Below are 24,414 nucleotides of genomic sequence, written 5' to 3'. Positions count from 1 at the left end.
TTACCATTTATTATCTTTATTGTTGTTGTTGTTAATTGATCTAGTTTCTCGCAAGAAAGCAAATAACGCAGATAAATAATTGCTTTGCCAATAAACCTTAAAGATCACAGTTATTGTTATTCTCGCAGGTAGTTTTAAATAATACAAGAAAATCCAGTTCTATATTACTAATTACTAATGTTAGTAATTAGTCTATCGAAAACCGCAGTAAATAATTTCCGATTAAATGTACGCCACTAAGATAAGAGAACACTCCATAAAAGTGCGGAAGATCACCTCGTAACTCGCACGGTCGCTCCGGTGGTTCACATGCGAGTTCTAAACAATCCGAGAAATTCCTAGAAAGAGATCCCTATCTAGGCGAGAGGAGAGAGACTGTTGATATGTTTTCGGCGTGCAGTGCAGTGTCGTCTACCCTGCAGGGTCGACCCCTGCGCCCATTCGAAACTCGTAAACATAATTTTTATGCGATGTTTGGATTACTTTTACGCGCGGATCAAGAGACCACGAAACGTGCAATTATTTTTGGGGTGCGAGGGGTGGCTGGCTTGGCTCGAACTGTTTCGTGGGATGGGGTGGAACCGAGAGGGAGGGATGGATTGGAGAAGGAGGTGTGTGGGTCGGCTACCCCAAAAGTAGTTTCTGCCTGGTCGTTTGATGGGGGTGGTGGGGCCACCACGCCCCTCATGCTAAGCCACCCTCTTTCACGTCGTTCCGCTGTAAGTATATGTGTATATCTCTACACACTCTCTTTTTCTATTTTTCTATGTCGTTTCTCCCTTTTTCGAGCGGCTCGCTAGTTTTCTCCTTTCTCGCGGCGAGGGTGGTATTGTGCTGGTGGAGGGTTGGACATCGACGACATTCCACGTACGGCGGCCGTTATATACGTTTCTTTGATAAGATTGGTAAAAGGCACGCTGCTCTTCGTTGCGAAACGATGCCCGTTTTATAGGTTAAAAAGCACGTGGTCGTTGATCAAATTTCTACAGGGTTGGTTATCCCTCGATTTATTCCTAACATTTGAAGAAGTAGAAATCGTTCGATCGTTGTGAAAGAAACGGACGCCACGTGTGTTTCTATCGTATTGTAGGTGCATGATTAAAAATTCAAGGTTGTCGTAATTATTGATTACGTATCGGCCGTTTGCATTTTTTACGAATGTTTTCTTTGAACATAGGAATCGAACGTTACGCTCTATGCGTTACGTTATCCCGTAACAGCAGTACAGTTGTCTAGAAAAACGTTCGGCGAAACTTTCGGCCAGGCTTCAATGGCCATTCTTAATTACATTCATGAAAGAACTCTTTCGATGGCTGATATAAAACGTGAAACAGAGTCGAGAGCGTAAAGAGGATTTATGTAAACAAAAAAGGCGTCAAAGTATGATGAGCACACTCAAGAGGATGAGTCGTTTTAATGGTTCTATATTCTTTATGAGTCGTGCTAAGTATACACGCGTGTTCTCGCGCAGACACATGGTTGCGCATGTACGCGTAGGTCAGACGAAGGTACAGAGAAAAATGTACGGGGTAGCGGAGAGCGAGCGACAGGGGATGAAGAGAGAAAAAGAGGCGAGGCTTGTAGTAGAGTTTATGGGCAATGGCTGACGAGGCAGTGAAAAAGTACTAAAACCAAGAGGAGCAGATAAACGCTATGTTAAGCAGACCGTTTTACCAGCCATTTAATATAATCGGCTCTCTCGCGGAGCTCGGATAACTTCGGATCAGGACCGTACCAACTCAGATTTCTCCCCATTCGATATTTTTTCTCTCTCTTTTATCCACAACTGATAAACGTCGTACCAGCTTGTACCGACATTACCAATGTTACATTCGATTGTTATTGTAGTCGCCGACCGATTCGATCTTTCCCCTATCTTTCAGCTACTACCAACGCTTGGCTCATCGAAACAGAAAATGAATCGTTTCTCTCTTTCTCTCTCTCTCTTTCTTTCTCTCTCTCTCTCTCTCTCTCTCTCTCTCTGACCGGCTAAGAATGGACTATATTGTTTTTAATGGTTTATGTTCATTTGAATATCTGGTATCGTGACTTATAGTTTCGTTGCGTTAGTCTCGTAGTAACGATTTGTCACGGTCATCCGAAATAGCTATTCTTCGAAACGTGGAGATCTTTGAAAACCTGTTTTGGAGGACTCCGTTTAGGCCGATTTCCCATGGGGCGTACGAAGATCCCGAAGGGTAGCAGAAAGAAAAAGAGAAAGAGAAAGATACAGAGTGGAGGGGGAAACAGGGGAGGGAGCTGAAAATCCGCGGGATTTCTCGAACCTGTCTTCCTACCAACCTCTAATCCGTTTTTTCTTCTTCGACGTTCAGAGACCTTTTCTTCGGATAGTTCCTCACAGCGGTGGTATAATCGTCGACGCCACATACCGTTGTTGCCAACTAAAAATATTCTCGCCGCTATCGACGTGAATTCAACGCGAGAGATACAGTAATTTCGGAGGGCGAAGTCCTTTTAGAAAATGCTTCCACTCTTTTGTCGAATTTGTAATACGATCGGAACGAAGGTATCGCGTAAAATGAAATGTGAACGATGAATCGGCACGACGAATCGTTCTACCTACGTCCTATTATATCGGGTTAAATTTCAAAATAGCAAATAGTTAATTCCTACGAACGGTCGCGTGTAGCCGTGTAATTAATCAAAGACCGGTCGCTATCGATTGCTAGCTTGGTTGTCCGATTGGCGGTCAACTTTATTTATTGTTTGTCAGCGCGCGTAACGTACGCGAGTTTGGAAATACAACTTGACTGCAATCGGTTATGCAGCTCTGTCTGTCTGTCTCTCTCTCTCTCTCTCTCTTTCTCTCTATCACCCCTGTCTCGCTGTCAACTCTTTCCCTATCTCTTTCGATTTATCGTCATTTAATTAAACCGACACGGAGACTGCGTCGCATCGAAGCGCGGCACCGCGTTACTCTCGATTCTCCGTATTTCTGAAACGACACTGTCGCGGTCGCGTTCCCTCGTAACAATTAAAAATCCATATTCAATTTGGACGCTTTCCAGTAGTAATTCGGTTTTATTTCACACAGCCATGCTTTAAGTGTTTTCGCAAGAGCACCTTTGGGCCAGAGTGCCACTGTTCCTGCAAAATACTTACTATACGTCTCTACGATTCACGAATCAGTCGTTCTCAAGTTTCCTCGCTGGTGGTCGCGAATCTTCCCTCTACGAATAAACATACTCCTTTATGTACATATGAATATGATTTAATGGTAAGTGATAGCCGTTCAATTATTAACTTCTTAACGCGACACAAGCGAAGCTTGCACAGTGGCAATATGCGCATTCAATTCTATCGATAGGTTCGAAAAGTAATTTAACGGGCCACTCTACAATTTTCCTAATGAACATCGTGTTCTGATAAGAGTAAACTGTATGTTGTACGTTAATTAGACAGCGCGCACTTTAATTAAGGCTTGCGCAACGTTCCGCGTATTTGTTTGTCTCACGCGATTCTACACGCTATGCTATGGTGATTTAAGCGTAGTTCTCATTTTCTCTTGCGCATAAAAATTTGTTGTATTTTCACTTTTCCCTTTATTACGCTCGTGTATCTGGTAAAAATTCTCGTAGTCGTCCGGCTATCGTATTTGCTGAAATATTTATTCCAAGTATCCCAAGATAAGATGAAATCTTCCCTATCTCGATACGGTTGCGATCTATTACGATTATCAACGTTCGTATTAACGATTCGTAATGTTCTTCGTCACAGAGACAGCCGCTAAATGAAGCATCGCATTTGAAGAATTAATAACGTACGTAATTTACTCGTTTGACGTAATACGCGTCGTACATTATGATTTAACGCGTTATTCCCTGTAATCTGATTTACGGAAGTTATATCGCGGATCGGGATTAAAATATTCCCGCGTTTGCGCGATTTCTGTTATCCGATCGCAATCCGTTTTGTAATTCGAACGGAGAAATTTTCCGGCGGGCGGAACAGACAGACTCTCTAATTAGTATCGATTATCTCGCAGAAGAACGAAATAAATGGACGGAATCGGTCGTGTTTCGATCGACGAGATTCGGTCGTTGGTGCCATAGTTGGCGAAATATAGAAAGATAGCGTCGGTTTTCCAAGAGATGACGCTTCTCAACCCGACCCCGGTTGGAATGTCGTTCCCCTAGCTTCGATTTCCTTTTCTTCTTCTTCCTCCTCCTCTTCTCTTTCGTTTGTCCTTTTCTTCTCCCTCTTCTTCATCCGCGGTCCCCGCATGCAGATGGGCTCCAGCAACCAAGGTGAACCGGCCTTTCTGCTCTCTCGCTCTCTCACTCTCTCACTCCCTTTCTCTCTTTCTCTCTTTCTCTCGGGCACAAACTTCTTCGACTCGACTAACGAGATTTGTCCGATTCCAGCCTGTCGTATTGTGCACTGATTTATTACGAAAAGTTTTTAAGGTTGCACCAAGCTTCGGTATATTTACTCATGAACGTCGAGGCAAGGGCTTTTACTTATTATCAAGACGATTTGCGATGGTTCCTGTTGCCACGGGAAAAGCCTTCGTATTTGTTCGATGCTTCTCTTTGTTCGAGGAATCGGAGAAATTCGTTGCATTAAAATTTCACATTAGGTATAGGCGAAGGTGAAGCTATTGTGATTTTAAGGTTAAACTTGCGATGGCCGATTGTTTCGTAATTGTAAACGTAAGGCTCGTCAAGCGATAATCAGTTTGCTCGAAAAAGGAGCAGGTTAAACAAAAGAAAAGAAAGTATTGGGGCACAGGTCGTAAATGCAGGAAAGTTGCATGAAACATTTACTCGTGCTGCACTACGTCGCATATTTATAGACGAAGATAAAAGCTTATTGCATTATCAAGCAATAATGTTACCGTAATGCTTGGTCGTAGATAAGATACACGCGTATTTGTTAACGAGGCTTGACGTAGGCGTTTTTGTTCGGAAAACAAGTGGAACATCGGTGAAGAGGGAAAATCCAAAAATACCCGCGGCACCGAGATAACCTTGCATCGTTGGTATTTTTGGAGCAACCATATGTTCGGTTACGAGCAAAACGTCACGGATTCGAGTACGCGAGCTTGGATTTCGTTGGGAAACGCGATGGAAAAAGTAGGAGGAAGACACGTAGCGAGTCGCGTACACGCAAGTAACGATACCGAGAGAACAAAAGAAAATCCAAGAGAGCGAATAGGCATTGTGCTGTCAAGTCGTACACGACAGTTACACTGGCTGTCCCGTTAACGGAATTGCACTTAAGTCGCTTTAATTGCGCGGAGTTACTGACCGGAAGTCGTCGTTATGGTCATCGCCCTCGCAAAAGCATCTCCCTTCACCCTTTTGCAATCCGATCGATAGCGATCCCGATCTTGCAATACGTCGCCGAATGTACAATTAACGCATTGTGCCAGCGCGTAAAAGTATTCGCGCGGCACGATATACGCGTACGTAATTCGCGGTATAATTACTCGGTACGACTCGGTTTTATCGCGTCCAAGCAAAACGTTAGGAAGCGGTAACTCCGCTCTCGACGTATCGTTATTCGCAAGTTTACGTTGCTAATGGTAAGCTTCGTCCGATGATTTTGAGCACGACGGTAGTGTACAGTTCTAGAGAGTTCCTGGCGTTCGAGCCGGAAAACGAAAAACGCGAAAGGGTTTGGAAAAATAAACAAGCGATCCACTTGGGTCGTCGTACCGCGCGATAAATATCTACCGGCAAGAGGCCCCTTTGCGGAATTCATCGTGCGTGTTCCGAGTGTGCTTGTATATGAATCGGCGGGCACGCGTGTGTTGCGCAGGGGGTCGATTTAACAAACCATACGTTACGCCACGATAAAATCTCGCAAACCTATAAACTTCGGGCTCGAGCTAGGTGCGGGTACGTTATATCATAAAAATCCAGTAAAATAAGCTCGTAAACCGAAAGACAGAGAGAAAGACGGGGAAAGAAAGAAGGAGAACACACCGGGAGTACCGCCATGTCCGCCACGCAATATACTCCTTTCTGTTCGCGTGTACGTGCTCTCACGTGTTTTACACGCGCCTGCGTGTGCACGTCACCCTGGCCCACACGCGTTTCCACTAGATACGCAATCCTGGCTATTGTCGGTGATTATTAATCCAAAGGGTATAGTACGCCCCTTTACGACTCACCTTTTTCGATAAGACAATCTGACAACGATAGCGACCGTACCTTCGATTTCTCTGCACCGTGGATATACTCGTACATGTACGTACGTTCTAACGCTTGCAACGATGTAAAAAGATAATCCGTGGTAAGTCGCATTCGTTCTGATAAAAAATACGACTTTTCGTGTTGGCATCTAGCTTCTTACGCCACTTATCCTGTATCCTGGCGTATCCTGGTGTATCCCGGGGTATCCTGATTATCTGGCTGGCATATATCCGACATCTTATGTCCTCTACGGTAACTCTGGCGCGATCTATATAGACAAGAGACGAACGATCTTTCGAGAGGCTAATTGGAAGACTCTCAAGGGCTAATGTTGGCTCCAGTGTACGTACACCGGAGGTCGGTATTCTCTTAATCGTATGGTAATTCTATGGAGATTGCATGGGGCGAAGAGAAGCTCGTACCGTGGATCGTTAGGCCCTTTTCGTTCCCGATGGAATATAACCTTGCCCTTTTTTCTTCGATTCGTCGCCTTCTCGTTCTTCGAATTCTAATCAGTTTCTCTTTACCGGTCGCCGGTTTCTTAGCTCCAGTCTTTTCTCGTTTAACCATGTTTTCTCATTATCGATTCGTTCTCGTCCTAATTAATCTCCAGTGATTCGGCTAACGAGTATTATAAAGAAGTCGACGATTTCTTCGTAGTTGCAGCGGAATCGTGCACTTGCATCGCCTCGACGCCTAGTTCGAGGGGTTAGACGCGCGAGGTGACGGCCGAATGGCATCCCACTCTCGGGAATAACAATAACCGAGTGTTTCTCGACATGAAATAAGTATCATCGTGTCTTGTTTCGGCGGAGAAAATCCAAGACACGCGATGCCGAGCATCTACTCTAGTCCGTAGCACGACAAGTAGAGGCTGCGCGCTCGTACACGTACTTTATTACGTGCCGTACATACAGCCGCCACTGTTATCGTTAATTTAATTCCATTTCAATTCCGTCGCAGCGCAAGATGACAAGAGAGTGACAGCTCGTCCTTGAGCGAAACGTCGTACGTATTCCATTGGAAAAGCGTATCAGGATAATTTTATCGCGGGATGAATTATAGCTGCCGTGTATAGGAGAGAAGCATCGGCGCGACTACAATACTACGTTCTATCGCGTGCACGTTACTTTGTCATTAATCGATCGATCGGCCAACGTTCGAGCGGCGTTACTGCGAGGCTTCGCGCGCGATCCAACGAGAACACGACGTTTAGCCAATCGTTCGAAGTTATCGTCCCGATACCGAGACACGCACCGTCGCTCTATCGAGAATGTCTGGCGCTGCGGTTCGCCAATTCTCGAATATTCGCGATTGTTTTACGACGCAAGCCGAGCGTACGTTATCTCGTTAACGTTATGGATATCTGATAGGTTTTGGTAATACGCGGTTCGCGGATCCGATTAGAATTTCCATGCCTCGAATTCCACTAATGCCCGAGATGGGAATACAAGCGGATACGAGCTGTGGCGAGTTCGCTTGTGAGCCGCACGCTCGCGGAATAGTTGCGAAAGGAGGCGGACTGGCGCTACGTTGCGGCGAATATCGAGCAGCACGTAAAGAGCATAGATCAGGACGAAAAGCACCAACAGGCGCGCGTGTATTCGCGCGAATAAAAGAGAAAAAGAGAGAGGAGCGTAGAAGAGAGGACAGGGAGAAACACGAAAGAGCTTCCATCTCCGGCCGGAGATTTCATTAAAATTCATGAACCGTGCGCGACTTGCGCCTCTTCGTGGTTGTCTTTGAGTTTTGCGCGTTACGAAGAAGCGGTCGGGACATCCAGTGCCGAGCTGCCATGCCGAAAGAGAATCGGGCGAAAGCGGAACGACAAGAAGAAGCTTAGACAGAGGAAGGAGGAGTAACCGTGGAACGAGGAAGAGCAACGTTAGCTATGAATAATACAGGGAACTTCTAATTGCGCGAGACAAAACTCGGTAGTTGGAAAGTTTCGTAGCCAGTGCCGGCAACGACCAGAAACTTTCTCAACTCTCGCTAAACTTATCGCTTGTTTCTACCGACCCTCCATATACGCGGCACTGTCTCGTCGGAAGTCAGCCGCACCGAATCTCTCCCCTTCGACTTTTCTCGCCTTGAGAAGACCGTCGCAACGAAATTTCGTGCCGTCGAGTCGCGTCGTGTCGCGTCGTGTCGCGTCGACGTGACTCAATTGCTCGCGAGTTTGATCTCCTTCGAGAAATCGCCCGAGACCAGACGAATTTAGGCTAAAAGTACCCCCGGAATTTGCATATCGCTGCTGACTCGAAGAATATACCATATACGAAGCGTATTGTGTATCGTATTTGGTAATCTACGCACGATCTTCGATTAACACGCGATTGTGACTTCGTCGTCGAGCGAGGATTCGTCCGAGTGATTATTCGTCCAGTCGTTTGTTTCGATCGAATAGGAGAGAGAAAGTTGTAAGGGAAGATATAAACGGATAGTCGTTTCGGTTTCTATCCCTCTCTTTCTACAGTTCTAGCTTTCACATAGAGGTACTAGCAATGAGAAGAGGGATATCGTTTCTGCGGGGAGGGTGTGTTCAACCCCCGTACTCAGGGGTGGCTGTAACGTCGCTCGTAAAAACACCGTAAACTCGACAGCAACAGGTCCCGTGTGTCTGGTACAGAAACGGCAGCCGCGAATATGACGTTTCCAGCGTACGGGGCTCCCCGTTCTCGCATCACGGCCCTGCTTTAATTCCTCGCTCCTATCGCAACTGATTTTCTATCTATATTGCAACGCGCGAAAACCACGATAGCGTAACGCGATCGTAGGAGACACCGATTTTATCTGTCAGGATAGACGGTCCGTAAAAATTGCGCGGAAAGAAAGTGAAAATATTTGATATCGGTTAATGCACCGAGCGCGGTACAAATCTTCGATAAACGACGCTGCACTGTCTTTTTTTACTCAAACGACGAAGGACGTTGGTATCGCGGACGTAGGAAATTTCATGAAATTTTAGTCAAAGGCAACGTATTTCGTTTTATTATTTGTATTAAAATTGTGTTTCGTAGGTAATTCAAAGATACGACGAATACGTTGTTTCGTTGATCCGACGGCAAAGCCAGTCGTTACAGGAGTCAACGGGAACTCTCTCCCACAGCGAGAATTTTCGCGACGAACGATTTCGAATTCTCGACGCGTAAAGAGTCTGCGGCATGCTGGCTGCATGCATTATGCATGTACAGGGATGCCACGAGAAAAATGTCTCTGCAACCGCAAAAGAGGGTTGCGTTTACGTGCGCGACGCTTCTACCTGCGTGCGTGTAGACACGTATCCTCGTCTACGTCTTTTCGCTTAGCACACAAATTTTTAATATCGTAGCACTACGCGCTTCTCGCAACGAACGCGAATTTTTCCTCTTTGCCGTAATCACGCCCCTTTCGGCCGCAATTGCAAAAGGTTTGTTCAACGAGGTAACCGTTCGGAAGTAATTGGATAAGAATTAAATTGATCGTTGCTACCGACCGACGATGCTAAGGTTATCGTTTCCATCGCGGTTAATCGGTATGGGCAAGGTAAATTGAAAAATTGTTCGGCTGTGAGATTCCATGGATTAACGTATTTCGTAGCAATGGTTTCGACCTCGATACCTTCACAATGGTTTTTCGACGATTTGATATCGAGCGCCTTGCCCTCCCCTTCGATGAACGGCTGGCGGGGATGAAGCTGAGCCGACAGTGGCGTCGGTCCACCCTTCCTCAGGGACGGATTACCCTCTCTAGTCTCTCTAGAAGCCATGCCTGATCTCTATGGCTCCATTAGAGCTTCCACGAAGGACCGTATTATCCGATTTTTTCCTTCCTACTCGTACAACAATCGGAAAGAATTCGCAAAGAGAGGCGGCGCGTACCGCCTTCAGGAGCCTCGTTTCATAAAACGTTAACAATGTTGTCGTTTACGATAACATTTTTCAAGCGGTCTTCCGTCATGTGCTTTGGTAACTGAGCGAAAGTTACGAGACGGGCCCCCGTAGCCAACAATCTTTTGGTCGCTTTTTAATTCTTGCCGGACGAAACGAGTTTCAAGAGGAAAGTTTCGCGATAGTTTATAGATGGCGAGGATAACGAGATTGTCCCTCGGGGCAAAGTTTTTATCATCGATACGTTTAGCGTGGGTGTTCGGTGTTTGACGCGTAAGAGGCGAGGGTTCGTCTCGTTAGTTGGAAACCGAATCGGCGCGAGAGTCGAAAAGGTGAGGGTAGTTTTTCCAATGGTGATGCACAGACGCGAGGCGTGCGTTTATGACGCCCACGGGAGCCACCGGCATGAAAATGAAACGCCAAAGTCTCCGTATCCTGTCCATCCGCGAGAACAGATACTGGTCGTCTACGTGGAAAATTTCAGAACCTACCAAAGAGTTCAGGTTTTACGATTTTACCAGTTATAAAACTTATCGTAAAAATCGTGCACACCGCTCTGCCTGTGTAATCCGATTTCTTTATTTGCTCGAGTTAACGAGAGAACGCGTATGCGAATGAACGAAATGCGTTAGAATCTAAACTGGTTCGTTGAATTCAACTTTGAATTTTTCAACGATTTGGATAACTTTCGCGGCACATTAAATTTCAATCTTTTCTGCAAATTGTTCGATCTGTTCGATAGAATCGATCCTCCGGTTGCAAATAAAGTTTACAGACGCTACAACGTTAACGTTTTATTGCTAATAACGTTTCCATTACAAAATTGACTCTCTCACTCTGTACGTCGCGTATCATAATGCTGGAGACTAATTCTTTCGGTAATTAAAAATCTTTAAATACGACATCGCGATAACGCGTTTACACCGTTGCTAAGGCGACTTTGCGAGCCGATGTATTTGCAAAACTCTGGCCGATCGTGCGAATGCGCTTCGCAGATTTTCCAGGCCAAGTATCATCGCGTTATTCGTAGGATGCACACACCATAGATCATGGCGTTTTCAACGCTCACAACCTCGATACGCACACGTACGGCCGTGTACATGGGAACGCCGCGACTGAGTTATTTTCTGACCATTGCCTCTTGTCCTCCCCACACGAAGCACGCTCCTCGTGTACAGTTTGGTGCACCGCGGTTACGCGCCTCAATCCACCTATATCCGTGCATACAGCAGCGTAGTATATGCTGATTCTGGAGTTGACAAACGTCAAAGATACGTTTAGAGAGGTATCGTCGATTCCCGAAGGCGCGATCGATTGTACTGGGAATGAAGTTGATGGGGGGCCTCGCTGTCTCGCAGAATAACGTTTCGCCAGAGTTGCGATTCTCGAGTTGATCTTTTCTAATTTTAATTAGATTAATATCAAAGGGTTATTTCGTCTTCGATATTGAGGATAAAGATAGATAGAAAGATAGATGTCTCGAAGATATATCATCGTCGTCGACTTTGTTCAAATAAAAACACGATACAGAGCGTAAATATATATCGTTGATAAGTTATTTCACATTCGCAACGCGTACAATTCAAACATCTTTTGCTTGTGCTGTACGTGAAAATGTCTGGGAATCGAGACCCGATAAAATCTAATTTTTGAATCACCCTGTGACTATGGTGGCTACATAAACAATAGCTTGACAGTGTGGTGCACGAGCATGCATTTGAACGACGTTGCGACACACGCACGAATCCTCGTCTAGAAACACGAACGCAGACGCTCGCCTATACCGGGTGGCTCGAAAGCGGTGGTGGTCGACGCGAGAGCCACTCGATCAATACGCCACGTTGCCTCTTGCGCCTCCACCCCCAGGAACGTCGGTCTACCCCTGTCGCCTCTCGCCCTCCTCTCGCGCACCAGCCAGCCAGCCCTCTCTCTCCTTCTGCTCGATGTGCTGTTCGCCCCCACCCTTTGAAAAAGGAACGACGGAGGAAACATTCTCTCCCTCTCTTTCTCCGGTCTCCGAACGAGAACTCGAAAGGAAATACTCCGCGGCTCAGCAGGATTTTTCCAGCCAGGAAATAACAAATATACGCTTCTAGGAGAAACGAGCAGATTTTAATGCGAAATTCATGGAACGTCGCGAACGATTCGCTATCGAGGCAGAAACGAGTTGTGGCTGGGGATACGCGTATCTATTACAATCGGCGGACGTCTATTCGATCTAATTAACCCCTTTTAGTTTTTCTTCTTCCTGGGAAAGATCGGCGCGAAAATATAAATTTTTTCTTTGTCTCCGTCTTTTCGAAGGAAACGTCGTCGGAGGAGAACGGTCTTCGTTTCGTTTCGCGGCGATTCGAAGTTTATCGAAGTGTACTTGCTCGATCGGTATCGGAAGTTATTCCCTCGTTTCCTATTTCTGATCGTTGGAAGCAGATTACGCTTTGGTGACCCTTTGGTAGAAGTCGGTAGTCCCCTGTCCCCTGCTCGGTTTTCCAGTTAGGTTACCGAGACCAAATGATTTACACAGCGTGAAACGGTGTCCGCGAAAACTGGTTTACCGGTTTCTCGCGGATGCTTGCCTCGCCGTTCAAATAAACCAGGTTATAAAGTCATTAGGCACTATAGATCACGCGGTTCGTAGACTTTAGGTTCGCCGGTGTATACGGCCGCCTCTTGTCAACTTCGCTTCATCGATTACGACTCGCGTTGAATTTTACAACAGCTTTAAATATATAAATTGACTGCTATTTTTGTACGTTCCACTTACGAAGCGCGTACCATTCTCTTGGTAATAACAGCGTTCCACTCTTTTATTCTATCGCAACTATTTCCGTCGTCCGGGCTATAATTTCATCGGGTTAAAAACTCGGTTCCTCGTTGCTGGATATTTGTCCGATCATATCGATAAAGAAAGTAAAGTAAACGGATAAAGAAGTAAACGTTCGACGTAGCTTCCGTTGTGAATTACGCGTTTCAGTCACCTGGCGAAGAAAGAGCGCAATAACGACCGGGAGAACGATAACTTGTACCTTTTCTTTTTATAAACGATACGTCCAGTGTATCGCATTGAAAAAAAGAAGGAAGAAGAAAAAAAAGGCTGGATATTATGGTCGAGAGAAACGAAACAAGAGCAAAGACTAATGGGTTTCACTAGACAGAATACGGTCCTGACCATGCGTGCACGGAGCTGTTTCCACCCTTACGGACGAGAGCGTGTACGACGGACGGTGGGATGGGGTGTACACATTCGGTACACCTGTGCTGTATATTGCGGAAAAGCCGGACTTGCCAGGCAATAAGAATTTCTTTCTCGATCCGCTAGCGCGTTCCTTCTTCCCCCGCCTTTTTCTCCCGCATCCCCCGTTCTCCTTTAATCTTGTAACATTTTCTTAATACCACTCCTTCTTTCTCTTTTCTCGCGTATTCGTTCTTGTCGTAGCCGCGATCTTTCTCGTCCCTCGCCTTCATCCTCCATAACCCCGTTACGCTATATCTTTGTTTCGTCTTCGTCGCGTAATGAACTGGCTTCTCATTCTCCTGTCGTTTGTTATAGCTGTGTTAACGTCGCCGCTGCTACAACGCTCGATCGCAGCTCGTTCGACGGAAAATCTTCCGTCGCCTAAGTACCGAAAGGAAGCTCGCGTTTTTTTAATGAAATTCCTCCTGAACAATAGCGGAAGGTACGAAAGTAAAAAGGTCGTTTGAAAAGGTCAAAATGACACGGAGCTGCTGAGAAGATCGGTAACTGAGCTAGAAAGAAGACCAGCGGGGCGACACGAGAGACTCGGTCGTCGTTCATCGGGCGTCGCTATTGGCAAAATGCGACCAGGTTTGTCGGAAAGAAGACCAGTGGGACGACGCACAGGAGATTCGGATGTATCCGTGTCGTGTAAAGGAAGAAGATCGTACGGCGGAAAGATTATTTAGCTCATTGGTCGATGATGGTCGACGGAGAAAGTAAATTTCGTCGTGTGGTAACGAGAGACAGGGTGGAACCGTGCGCGATCCGCGGCTCTCTCGTTCCTCGTTAACCCGTAGCGAATATCTTCGGTCGTTATTAAGCTATTAAAAAGTCTAGTTATCGTTGTCGTGGCGTATACAGGAGACGACTCGTCGAGGGTTCCCAAGCAGGAATGCCGCTTCAATAACGAAGCCGAAGCGGAGGAGTCGAGGGGCTTAATTTGCCTCGAGACGCCGCCATGTACGTTCTACCGAGCGCTCGCTCGTCGTATACGTATACATATATCTTTACGTGGATGCTTCTGCCACCTTTGTGTGCACGCCCGTACCTATACACGCGAGCGAGCCGTCTACGCGTACTCGAGCGTGCTCAGCCGGATCCCGCGCTTGTGTACGTTCCACGTAGAGTACATAGCACGCCTAGACCATTTTGCAGCATTCCTGCCATTCTAACATCCGCGTTTCATTAAAAGATCTTGCCCGACCTCTTGGTGTACTTGCACACAGACGCACGCCCTACGGCCTAACACACCGAGAGATGTTTGCTCGAGTCGCGGCGTCGACTATCTAGAAATAAGAGAGAGAAACGGACAACCGAGCAGAGCACAGAGGCCACGTAAGCGCGCCGCGGACTCCCGCTTGAGATATTTCTACACCGTGTAATCATTTTGCTTGAATATATTAACGGCGTCTTTTTTTTTAACCCAGCAGATTACTCCTAGTCGGGCTGAAAAGAAACATATGGCAAGCGTCGAGTTCGAAGTTCATCGCCTCAATTTCTGCGAAGCGACGCTTCCGATGCTCGTTTCGCGGCTACATTCTCCGCGAACGGCTTTATTCGCAACGATGAAAGAACCGCTGGTTCTTCGTTTAGAAAGTTTGGACGTTGACTTTCGATGATAAGATTTCATAGAGACGGAGCAACTGTCGTTGGTCCGATCTGTGAAAAGTTGAAGTTGGACCCAGTCTCAATTGCGTATTTTTTGTATTTTTCTTTACACTTTACGACAAACTATCGAATCTATTTATTCGTCAAGATATAACACAAGATATAACGTAGAGTAAGTCACTTTTGAAATTCTAATTTAAATATATCCTGGATGCTTGGGAGTCAAGGATCGTGCAGGATCGCGGAGATCGAAATGGCCCGAGTAAATGCGCCGTTTCCACCGGTAGTTAATTAACGACCGAGTAAGATTCGCTGACATTAGACGAGCCACGCCACGGAATACGCCACGGTTATTTGCTCCTTTCGGCTACTTTATGGAGTGTTGATGTAATCGAACCGTCAACCTGAGCCGACGGATAAGATTTTCGAAAGAATACGGCGGACGGCGGTGGGAGAGAAAGGGAGGAAGCGTGCAAACGCAAACGCAGCATCGCCAGTAATGTGGCATAATACCCCCGTAAGGGGGTTAAGAGTAATTCCTGTCGGCCAGGGGGTCGTCCCTTTCGACATTTACGACGTGTTTTACGCGATCAAAGCGAGCCGTAACAATTATTGGACGATTTCGCGGCCGTAAAATTTTATTCGATCCCGCAGTCTCCGTCGGCGATTCCACCCTCTTTTCTTTCGCAATCACTAGAGGGGATGTTTCGCGCTTCTTGTATGCTTTTCCTTCTGTTCACTGTCAACCTCCGCTGTAATACGATATTCCTCGTGATTTTACAGGATACCATGTAACAAGAGACTCACGGTGTCCCGACAAAGATTTATACTTTCGATCGTTTTCTTCGGAATATTTTTGTTCTCCCACCAGTTCGTAGAATATAATTAGGTAGCCGCGATGTCTAATTGGATATTCTATTTTACGCTTCGTGTTACGCGGAGAGGTCATCGAAAAGCGAAATTCTAGAGATATTTCTTGATCATCGTTCGACTCGCAGTATATGGCACGAAGCCGAGGTGGGATCGAGGGTCGTTCGGGACACCCGGTACACCCTGGGATTTCGCGCGTATTGTAGGTTTGGCCGCGTTTTCTCTTGGAGTGATTTGATTTACGGCGGTTGGAAAAGCCGCGGCGGCGAGCGGAAAAGAGACGAGTACCCCTTCCCGCGGCGGAAGTGGCGCGAGAAAGGAAGAAAATAATAAAAGCAGCAAAGGGAGAGAACGAGTGGAACACATCGAAGATATGGTCGAGCGAATTCGACGCGCGGAACTCGGAAAGGAAACGACGCCTGGATGAGAAAAAGACGGAAAACGGACGAAGGGAGAAGGGAAAAAGCAGAGGGACGAAGCGGAGCGAGGCGGAAACGGAGCCGTGACGGCGATGGAAAAACATCGCCACGAACGAGCGTGCGCGAGAAATCGTTCGCACAGGATTCTTTTTGGGAAACGGAAGCACGAAATTGCCAAAGCGCGAAAGAAATCGTAGAAAAGTTCTGCTTCACGAGGAACGGGAAACGAGGAGCGGACGCGCGTTCCAGCCGGAAACGCGGCGCACCCTGTCGTCTATCCGAAACGTTATTATTATCCGTGGAAAGAAATTTAGAATGTGGCCAGGAACTTTGGTCGCTGTGTTCGCTTCTTCCATGCTCGAAAACACGCTCCTCGGTTTACGCCCAGTATTATAACACCGCAGGATTAAAATTAATATTTTACTTACTTCTTCGTCGTTGTTTCTTTTTTCCTTTTTTTATTTTTATTCCCCCCCCCCCTCCCGCCATTTCTTCCGTCGTCGAATTACGTGGAGGAATTCGAGATTGCGTATCGCGGGATGCGCCACGTTATATTAACATCGCGCGCGATATAGCCGGTGGTATGCAATTTTTAAAAACCGGTTTCGGCTGGACGCCTCGTTGCATTAACTTTTTTTTTTCTTTCACTATAATATATACATATATATTTTTTTCAACGTGTTTTCACGCGATCGTAGTTCGTTAAATAAAATACGAATTAACTAGACGACGCATCGACTTGATATTTTGTGCAAGTAACGGTAAAAACTGTAAGGAAAAAACGAGGATTCTACCTTTGAGAACGCAAAGGAAATGGCTCAAGGACTTGTAGCAACGATCGTCTTTCTCAGGATCTGACAATACGATAATGCTTGACACGCGACGATGCTACCTTTCTGAAAGCACTCGAGCAGAACTAGCGTCCGTAACGAAGCGAAACACGATATCAACAAGGTAGAATACCTCTTGGCTCGATTTCTTTCGTAAATCAGAAGAGGGCCGGATATTCTTACAGCTCGGTGTCGATATCAGATCTCTGGGGTAACGCGCAGTCGTCTTCTTCTAGGATCTTTCCCTTCGCACCCCTGTAGAAGCTCAGCCCCGCCGGCCGGATTCACCCTCGAATTAAAAGAGCAGCCATTCCAGCCCCTTTTTCTCTTTTCCTCTTCTTACTTTTCGTCTCTTCTACCTTTTTCCGGTCTGCCATGTCTTACGTTTGGGATCGTTCGCGCGCGATGCTGTGTGTAAGAACTACGAGAAGGTCGAGGGTGAGAAAAAGAGATGGAGGAAAAAATTGAATGGATTTTGGGAATCGATTCCTTCGGATGCGAGCAGACGTCTGGAAGCACCGTTGAACTGGGTCAGGATTGTGGAATCTACTTGATATTAATGTTCCCCTCCGAATATAATTTTATTTTGCTGCGAAATATCGTCTACGGTGATGGTACGCAATTGTCTGCTAAATTTTAAACTGAACGCTCTGTCGATAAAATACATCGACCGTTGTAGGTAAATTTTTTGTACGCGTTTTACTTTGTTGGTTTACACGACCGGTTCCGTTTATTTACAGTTTCCGGTATTCCTTCGCATTCTTTATTCGTTTGATTACACGATATTCTTTAAAAAATGTATGTTTCGCATGTAATACGATACGAAACATCATACCAAGTGTATGCTAACGGCGTGTATAACGCAAAACCTATAAAACCCACGAACGGATTAGTGTTGCGGTAGTATTTGTTTGCCCATCTAGATTTTCTAGCGAATTCATATTTCAAATAAACGCCGGTCCCCGTGTCACGTTACCAGCCCTGATAGAATCGATAGGGTCGTTATTCAAGTTCCGATTATACTCCCACCACCAGCCATACTTTATTAATTACAATTACTTCCATGTTTGCGAAGGTAAAATTTGCGAGTTTGGCTCATGTATTTTGCCACCATACAAATTAGCGTCAACTAATCACAACTGATTTTCTTCTTTGTTTGTTTACACGCACCCCGATACCGTTTTACTCGCTCCACACGATACACCGCGTGTTTTTGACAAAGGCAACGAATCGAACAATTATTTAACGAATTGAAATATTCCTGTTGCCGTGGCAGCAAAGGAAATCTCACTCGGTACGAGAACGAATACGCGCGTTCGAAATGCTTTTTGACCCTCTGCTGATTCGACCTGTGTTCTTTCTCTATCGCGTATCTACTTCCACCAAGCTCGTCGCTCTTTCTATTTCCTTTCCCTCTTTCCTCTCTCTTTCTGTTTTCCTACGGTGAAAAGCGGGTAGCAGCCGACAACCCTTTGTTACCGTGCCTTATCTTAATTGCTTTCACGGGTTCCCGTTTAGATCAATACACACCAGCGGCGTTCCACCGCCAGCTCTGGCTGTTGCCATACCTCCGCACCGCTCGGCTCCGCTTCGCGAATCTAAATTATCCCAAGGGTTGTTTCGACGAGGGATTTTCGATTTTCTCTTTTCTCCCTTCTCTCGTTCTTCCGCCCCTGTGTACGCAGCCCTTGCATATTTTAGGACCGTTCGCCTGAATCTCCTGCCCCGTTCAGCTCGTTCGCTCAATCTGATTTATCGCGTTGGCCGGACACGTTTATTCTACAAATATATCCACGTGATTCCGTCGCGAGATAATTACCAAAATACGATCGTTCCTCTATCTTCGATCGGACAGTACGAATAACGTTAGTTGGTTCGTTTTATTACGTAGAAAAAATCCATAAAAATTTCATGGCTATCGTTGTCACGGGACTGATGAACGAAGCAGGCAGGGCCTGGACGATTTTTTAAACGAGGCAAACTTTGTCTTGGTCGTGGTGACGCGTAACAGGACGCGAATTAGTCGGACAATTAGCTCGATCTTCAACGGGGTGTCATATTAATGTAGTTCGCTCGCTAACGACCCTCGAAAACGACGAGCGTTACGTCGTCGCGGCTTTGTATAGCCGGTGTTTCACCCGAACCCGTGTGACGAATCCGTGTGCTACGGCCGACGGGAAGCCAGAGAAGGAGGGGAACAGGAAAGTACGCGTACTGGCGTGAGCGCGACTGGGAAAGAAACAGGGAGTACAGAGTCAGGCAGACCGTTTGAGTCGTAAAATGTTAACTGCTAGTAAAACTGAGTTTACGTGCTTGTAAGGACCCCCGCTGGAGGTTAGCAGTCTCTGCGCCTTGCCGGCTCGGTATCAAGGGCCTTCCCTTACACCCCTTAATAGCCAGATTATTGCCCGTAAGCCACCCCCGATTACTTTCTTCCCGCTCGATACCCGAAAATAATTTCGGTCGAGCGCTTAATTTTGCACGCCGCGGCACATGGTTCTCTTTCACGGATGCGCAAACTCTTGTTCCGCTCTGTAAAATACAACCCCCCACGTTTCTAAGACGCTTTCGCGTGGATTTTATTTTTGTCACTTGAGATAATTTCCATACTTTGCGTGTCATTTAGATTTTCTATGATGCGTTCGATCAGAAAAATTTTGCAAGTTCCGATAGACCTCGGTAGCTGACCTCTCCTGCCATGAAATAAACGAAAGTACCGCCGATAGTTGACGATCGTTTAACTTTCAATGGAACAACTTCCTCCTTACAGCATCACCGTAAACGTACGTTTTATTTCTTTGCTACCTGAGCGAACGACGCGGGTGAAGGTTTTTCATTTTTAATTACCAACAGTAGCGTGAAAAGTTCTCGGCCGCTGTACCACGGGCAGCAAAGTTTTAACGATATCCTGCTGACTGCTGCTAACCTCCCCCTAACTCGTCCTCGAAAACTGGCAACTACTTGTTCGCAACATCTTCCGTATCGCATTGCAAACGTTCTTTTTAGTTGTCGAATATACAAAACTCTTCGTAACGATCTTAAAAAGTTAGCTCGCCACCGCCAAACCAATGGATTCCAAATTCAGCTTTCTCGAGAATCAACGGAAAGTTTGAGGACGATTCTCCCTTGTGTAAGGGAGATTCATTAACGAACGGGAAGGCACCGACAGAGTCAGCGCGTAACCGTAGTAACATCTTTCTCAAAGAAACGGTTCCCCAGTGATCGACTTTGTGTCTTCGCCCTTTCAGTCAAGTCCCTGGAGGAATTTGAAACTTCAACCCCTTCGCCGGCGCTGCAGACCTAATTGTTACACTTCGTATAAATGCATTAGTTCCGCGCATTCGTTTCACGGTCCCACGAATCCCGGCGAACTTTCACACCCTTCTTCGTTTCTCTTTCGTCTCTGGAGACTTTTTTTTCCAGTAGCCAGCAACTATATAGAGTCAGGGGAGAAAGAGGCAGAGAGAGAGAGAGAGAAAGGTCCTAACGAATTTAAATGCCGCTCAAATAACCGCAAATGTAATTAATTCAATCTTCAAATCTCAGTCGAGGGATACGTAGGGTTGAAACATCGCCGTCGTTCGTTCAAAAACGCAACGTAGTATTTTACTTAACTCTTACTTTGGTTAAGCTATTTGAATAGCTTTTTATATTTTTAATTCTTTCGTTTATGTTCGCACTATGCCTCTTTAGTCCCGCGAGTTTCTCTCGAAACAGCTACTTCCACGCCTGAGTCTTTGTTTTGGCTAACTTTCCTGCTCGACAAACAACGTACTCGTCACTTTTTAAAATCACAGGAAGAATAATCGGTTCCGTGGGGAAGTATATCTCGCGGCAGTTTGCACGAGTTTCCTGCGCTGTCGTTCATCCCCTCGGCGTGCTTACTCGTGCGTGCACGTGTTGGTTTATGTAGCAAGAAGGGGGTGAAAACTGTCGAAAGATGCATCTTTCTGGAAGAACTGTCACACGAGGCGAACAACGGAAGGAAAGAAAAGGAAAGAGAAAGTGCCTCGCTCTCTGTGGTTTTATGGGTCGTCCAGCTCCATCATGCGCCGTAAAAGTACGATAAAACCACTGTTATACCGTGGAAAACCACCCCCGTTTTAAAGCACTGCGTGCATCGGCCCTTAAGACAAAAGGAACGAAAGGATCGAGAGACCGGGATGAAGATACGAGCGAACATCGAAGTAAAATTGATTCTTTTATGATCGATAAACGCACGCGACTTTTCCCAGCCTGCTCTGTCTCTTTTCCCGTGGAAACACGATCTCGCGCCGGGGGTTCGCCGTTGCTCGTCGTCCGTCGAGAAAAATTGTCACGATAGCAAAGTCAGCCACTTCGATGTGCTTGCAACCACGGGGATGCTTTTAATATTTTTCTCGACTAGCCAAACATTTTGATAATCAGGGCAAGATCCAGTGCGATCTTTCTACGTTCATATCGAACTTTGCTCGTTCGATCGTTCGAAACGTATAATTGACACAAGTATGATACATTTTACTTAAAATCTTTGGTGATTTTTCACTGTTTCAGTCCTGTCTTTACGAAATACTCAGGAAGAGGAACCACCCGATCCGCAGCTAATGAGGTTGGACAACATGTTGATCGCGGAGGGTGTCGCAGGACCGGAAAAGGGTGGTGGCGCGGGAGCTGCGGCCTCTGCCGCGGCGGCAGCGGCGGCTGGACCACCTGGACAACCCGACAACGCCATCGAACATTCGGATTACAGAGCCAAACTTGCCCAAATTAGACAGATTTACCATCAGGAGCTGGAGAAATACGAACAGGTTCGTAAACAGATCATTCTCTTATCTTCCGTACATCGCGGACTGTTACTGGAATTTCAGGTATTCCTTTTTCCGTGCTCGTCGTTAAATTCTCGAAAAAGCAAAGTGTTTCCGAATGCTCGATGTAATCGAATATAAGGGGTCACTGTGTAGTTTTTCCGCGGGATTTTTTTCTACCTTCGGGCTAAGCGATAAGAGGCCAGTTTAAGGGTAGCGGCGGAGTACGAGACTCGTCTCTGTTCGACGATTTGCGTGCTAATGAACCGACTCACTCGTGTTAAGTAAAATCTCGCGTGTCGGCCAGGTTAACGGCTGTATCACGAACTGCGGATCTCTATAATGTCAGGAAATTCCCTACAGGCTATTGTGTTTCGCGCTCGAAATTCGACGAACTTGTAAAACTTTACCACCAGCCTGTCCTAATACTTTTGTAAAACGTTCCACTTTTCTGTTAACCTGCTAACGTTCGATTCCTTCGCGAGATCGATCGGACCGTTCGAAGAACCTTAAAATCGCCCGCACGAATATTCAATCACCGCGTATATCAACCGGCATATCGATTTGGTTTTTCATCCGAGCTATTTCGTATCCGGTTTCCAGTTTCGTTATTTCTATCGTGAAAATCCAACGTTATTTGCTAGCACCGTGCCACGGAACCCGTTCGTTGTAACGCATTCAATTCCAGCTCATTAATATGCGCGCGATTGAAACGAAAAGCATCGGTGGCGTGCAACGCGCATGATCTCTCTCCCACTCGCCACCACTCACTTATCAACGATAAAAGCATAATTCTTTTTAACGCCTCTCGTGTTTTCTCTCTCTTTTGCATACTTTGCAAATAACCGTCGCCCGTCATTCGTACTGGCTCGGCTCGTGTATTCGCGCGTACATAAATACCAAATAACTCGTGCTCGAGTTCAGTGTGAAAGAGAAAGAGAATAAGATAGACAGAGAGAGATAGACAGAGAGGGGGGGCTGAGAGCGTGCTTTAATTGCCACACCCGTTTCGACCCCATATTTCACCGTGTGTCAGCGGTCTTGATGTCTCCCCGCAGTAAATACGCACACCCTTGCTTTGAGGTCCACCGGCCTGTATATGGACGCGTGTGGAATTCTTTGTAGACGCAACAATATGGACGCGGTTCGTGTCGAGATGTATGCGCTCGCGTGCACACACGCCGGTGCAACTGCAGTTACCGGGGGTAGTTGACGCTCTATCGATAAGCCTGGTCATTAACAAGTTTAAACCCCATCCTGCCTTTTCCCTTCTTCTAAGAGTCAAACGTTATCGAGTCCGATGGTTTCGTTTTACTTCCGTTTTTCGCCTTTCTTCCAGCGTTTAGCTTTAACCACATAGCCGATCTTTTGTCTCTTTGTCCGACGTTAAATTCGGTTTCCGTTCCTTTTTCGGAATAACGTCAAGCGATATTCGCTGCAAAATAAAATCCACTTCTGGGAGAACTTCTCTCTCTTTTTTTACGCCGCTCTATTCGTATCGCCTGCAAGCTCGCGATTGTTATTTAAAGGAACAACGTGTATATCCTTGTTCCGAACGGTATTCGGATAGCCCACGGCTGCACGCAGTTTGGTGAGCTTGGATAATACAATGTATCGAGTTCTGCCGTAGAATATATTGCCGCGATTAAAAGTAACGTTATTACCGGTTGATATCGTCGTGGCCAAAAGTTTTATCATAACCGAAATTTACTATTCAAACTCGCCGCCCGAGTCACTGCATTAGGGTGAACGTCTGCCTGACTATGCAAAATGGCGTGACAAGTACGAGAATAGAACCGCATCGAGTTTTACGAGATCGCGTGATCACGGCCAACAAATACCGTCTGGCATGAATCTTACTGGTGCATGCCCTCCTTTGTTTTGCCCGATTCTTCCTACAGATTTTAACCTTTTCTCTGCGAGCTTTCTGCGCGTTAAACCATCGTCTTTTCCTCGGCGAACAAAATTTATGCAAAGTCGTACACACTTCTTTCTCTAACACTTCGTCAAATTCGATCCATTTTGTTTTTCCGTCTCTTCTTCCTCTTTCCTTCTTTTCTCTTTCTCTTCTCGTCTTGTCTCGTTATCATAATTCAGGATAATGGGGATTGCGGCAATTCGTTCATGAAAATTGCTGCAAACTTCGCTAAATTCGATTACGTAAGAAAGGAAGGCTATCGTATATTGCGGTAACCGCGCAACAACCGCGGCAGACGTAACCACGACCAGCAGGTATATTTAGTTGGAATTTCGATAACGCTCGCCAGCCAAAACCCTCGCGGTGCTATATCCGCGAAATATTACACGCATATTAATAGAGCGAACTGCAGTAAAATTAGAGCCACCATGAGAAATTTCATTTTCCACGCAGACGAATTAACGATCGTCATCGGGACACTTGTTGGCTTTGCCATTTCAGGAGATGAATATCGACGTTTCGCGATTCCCTAACCTCCCTCGAACTATCTACCACGTCTCGATTGATACGATACGGTTGTACAAGAAGCCACGACCTCGTTCCTCCCTTCATCTTCGTGCGTTACCTCGTCTTTTATAAGCCATCTATAGTACTTGGCTCGCGGCACAAGTTTTCATTACGATCCCTAACTATGTCTTTTGCGTGCGGTATTTTTCC

General features: G+C 46.1%; 1 protein-coding gene and 1 long non-coding RNA gene across 6 annotated transcripts in view; both read left to right on the top strand.

The window, feature by feature from the left end:
* The window catches only part of LOC122578027 (homeobox protein extradenticle), a 41,381-nt gene that overhangs the window by 2,587 nt on the left and 14,380 nt on the right, over positions 1 to 24,414 (top strand). For all 5 annotated transcript variants that reach the window (XM_043749876.1, XM_043749880.1, XM_043749879.1 and 2 more), the window contains exon 3: positions 21,529 to 21,782. In XM_043749876.1, coding sequence (XP_043605811.1) covers positions 21,529 to 21,782 — 254 coding nt within the window. The remainder of the gene's footprint in view (positions 1 to 21,528; positions 21,783 to 24,414) is intronic.
* Positions 16 to 18,134, top strand: LOC122578034. Its single transcript, XR_006320469.1, has 2 exons — positions 16 to 719; positions 13,581 to 18,134. It is a non-coding gene; the product is annotated as an uncharacterized LOC122578034 (long non-coding RNA).

This window comes from Bombus pyrosoma, linkage group LG3 (genome assembly GCF_014825855.1).
Source record: "Bombus pyrosoma isolate SC7728 linkage group LG3, ASM1482585v1, whole genome shotgun sequence".
Classification (NCBI taxonomy): domain Eukaryota; kingdom Metazoa; phylum Arthropoda; class Insecta; order Hymenoptera; family Apidae; genus Bombus; species Bombus pyrosoma.
Note: the sequence above shows the minus strand (reverse complement) of the source record. Positions and strands in the feature narration are given on the sequence as shown.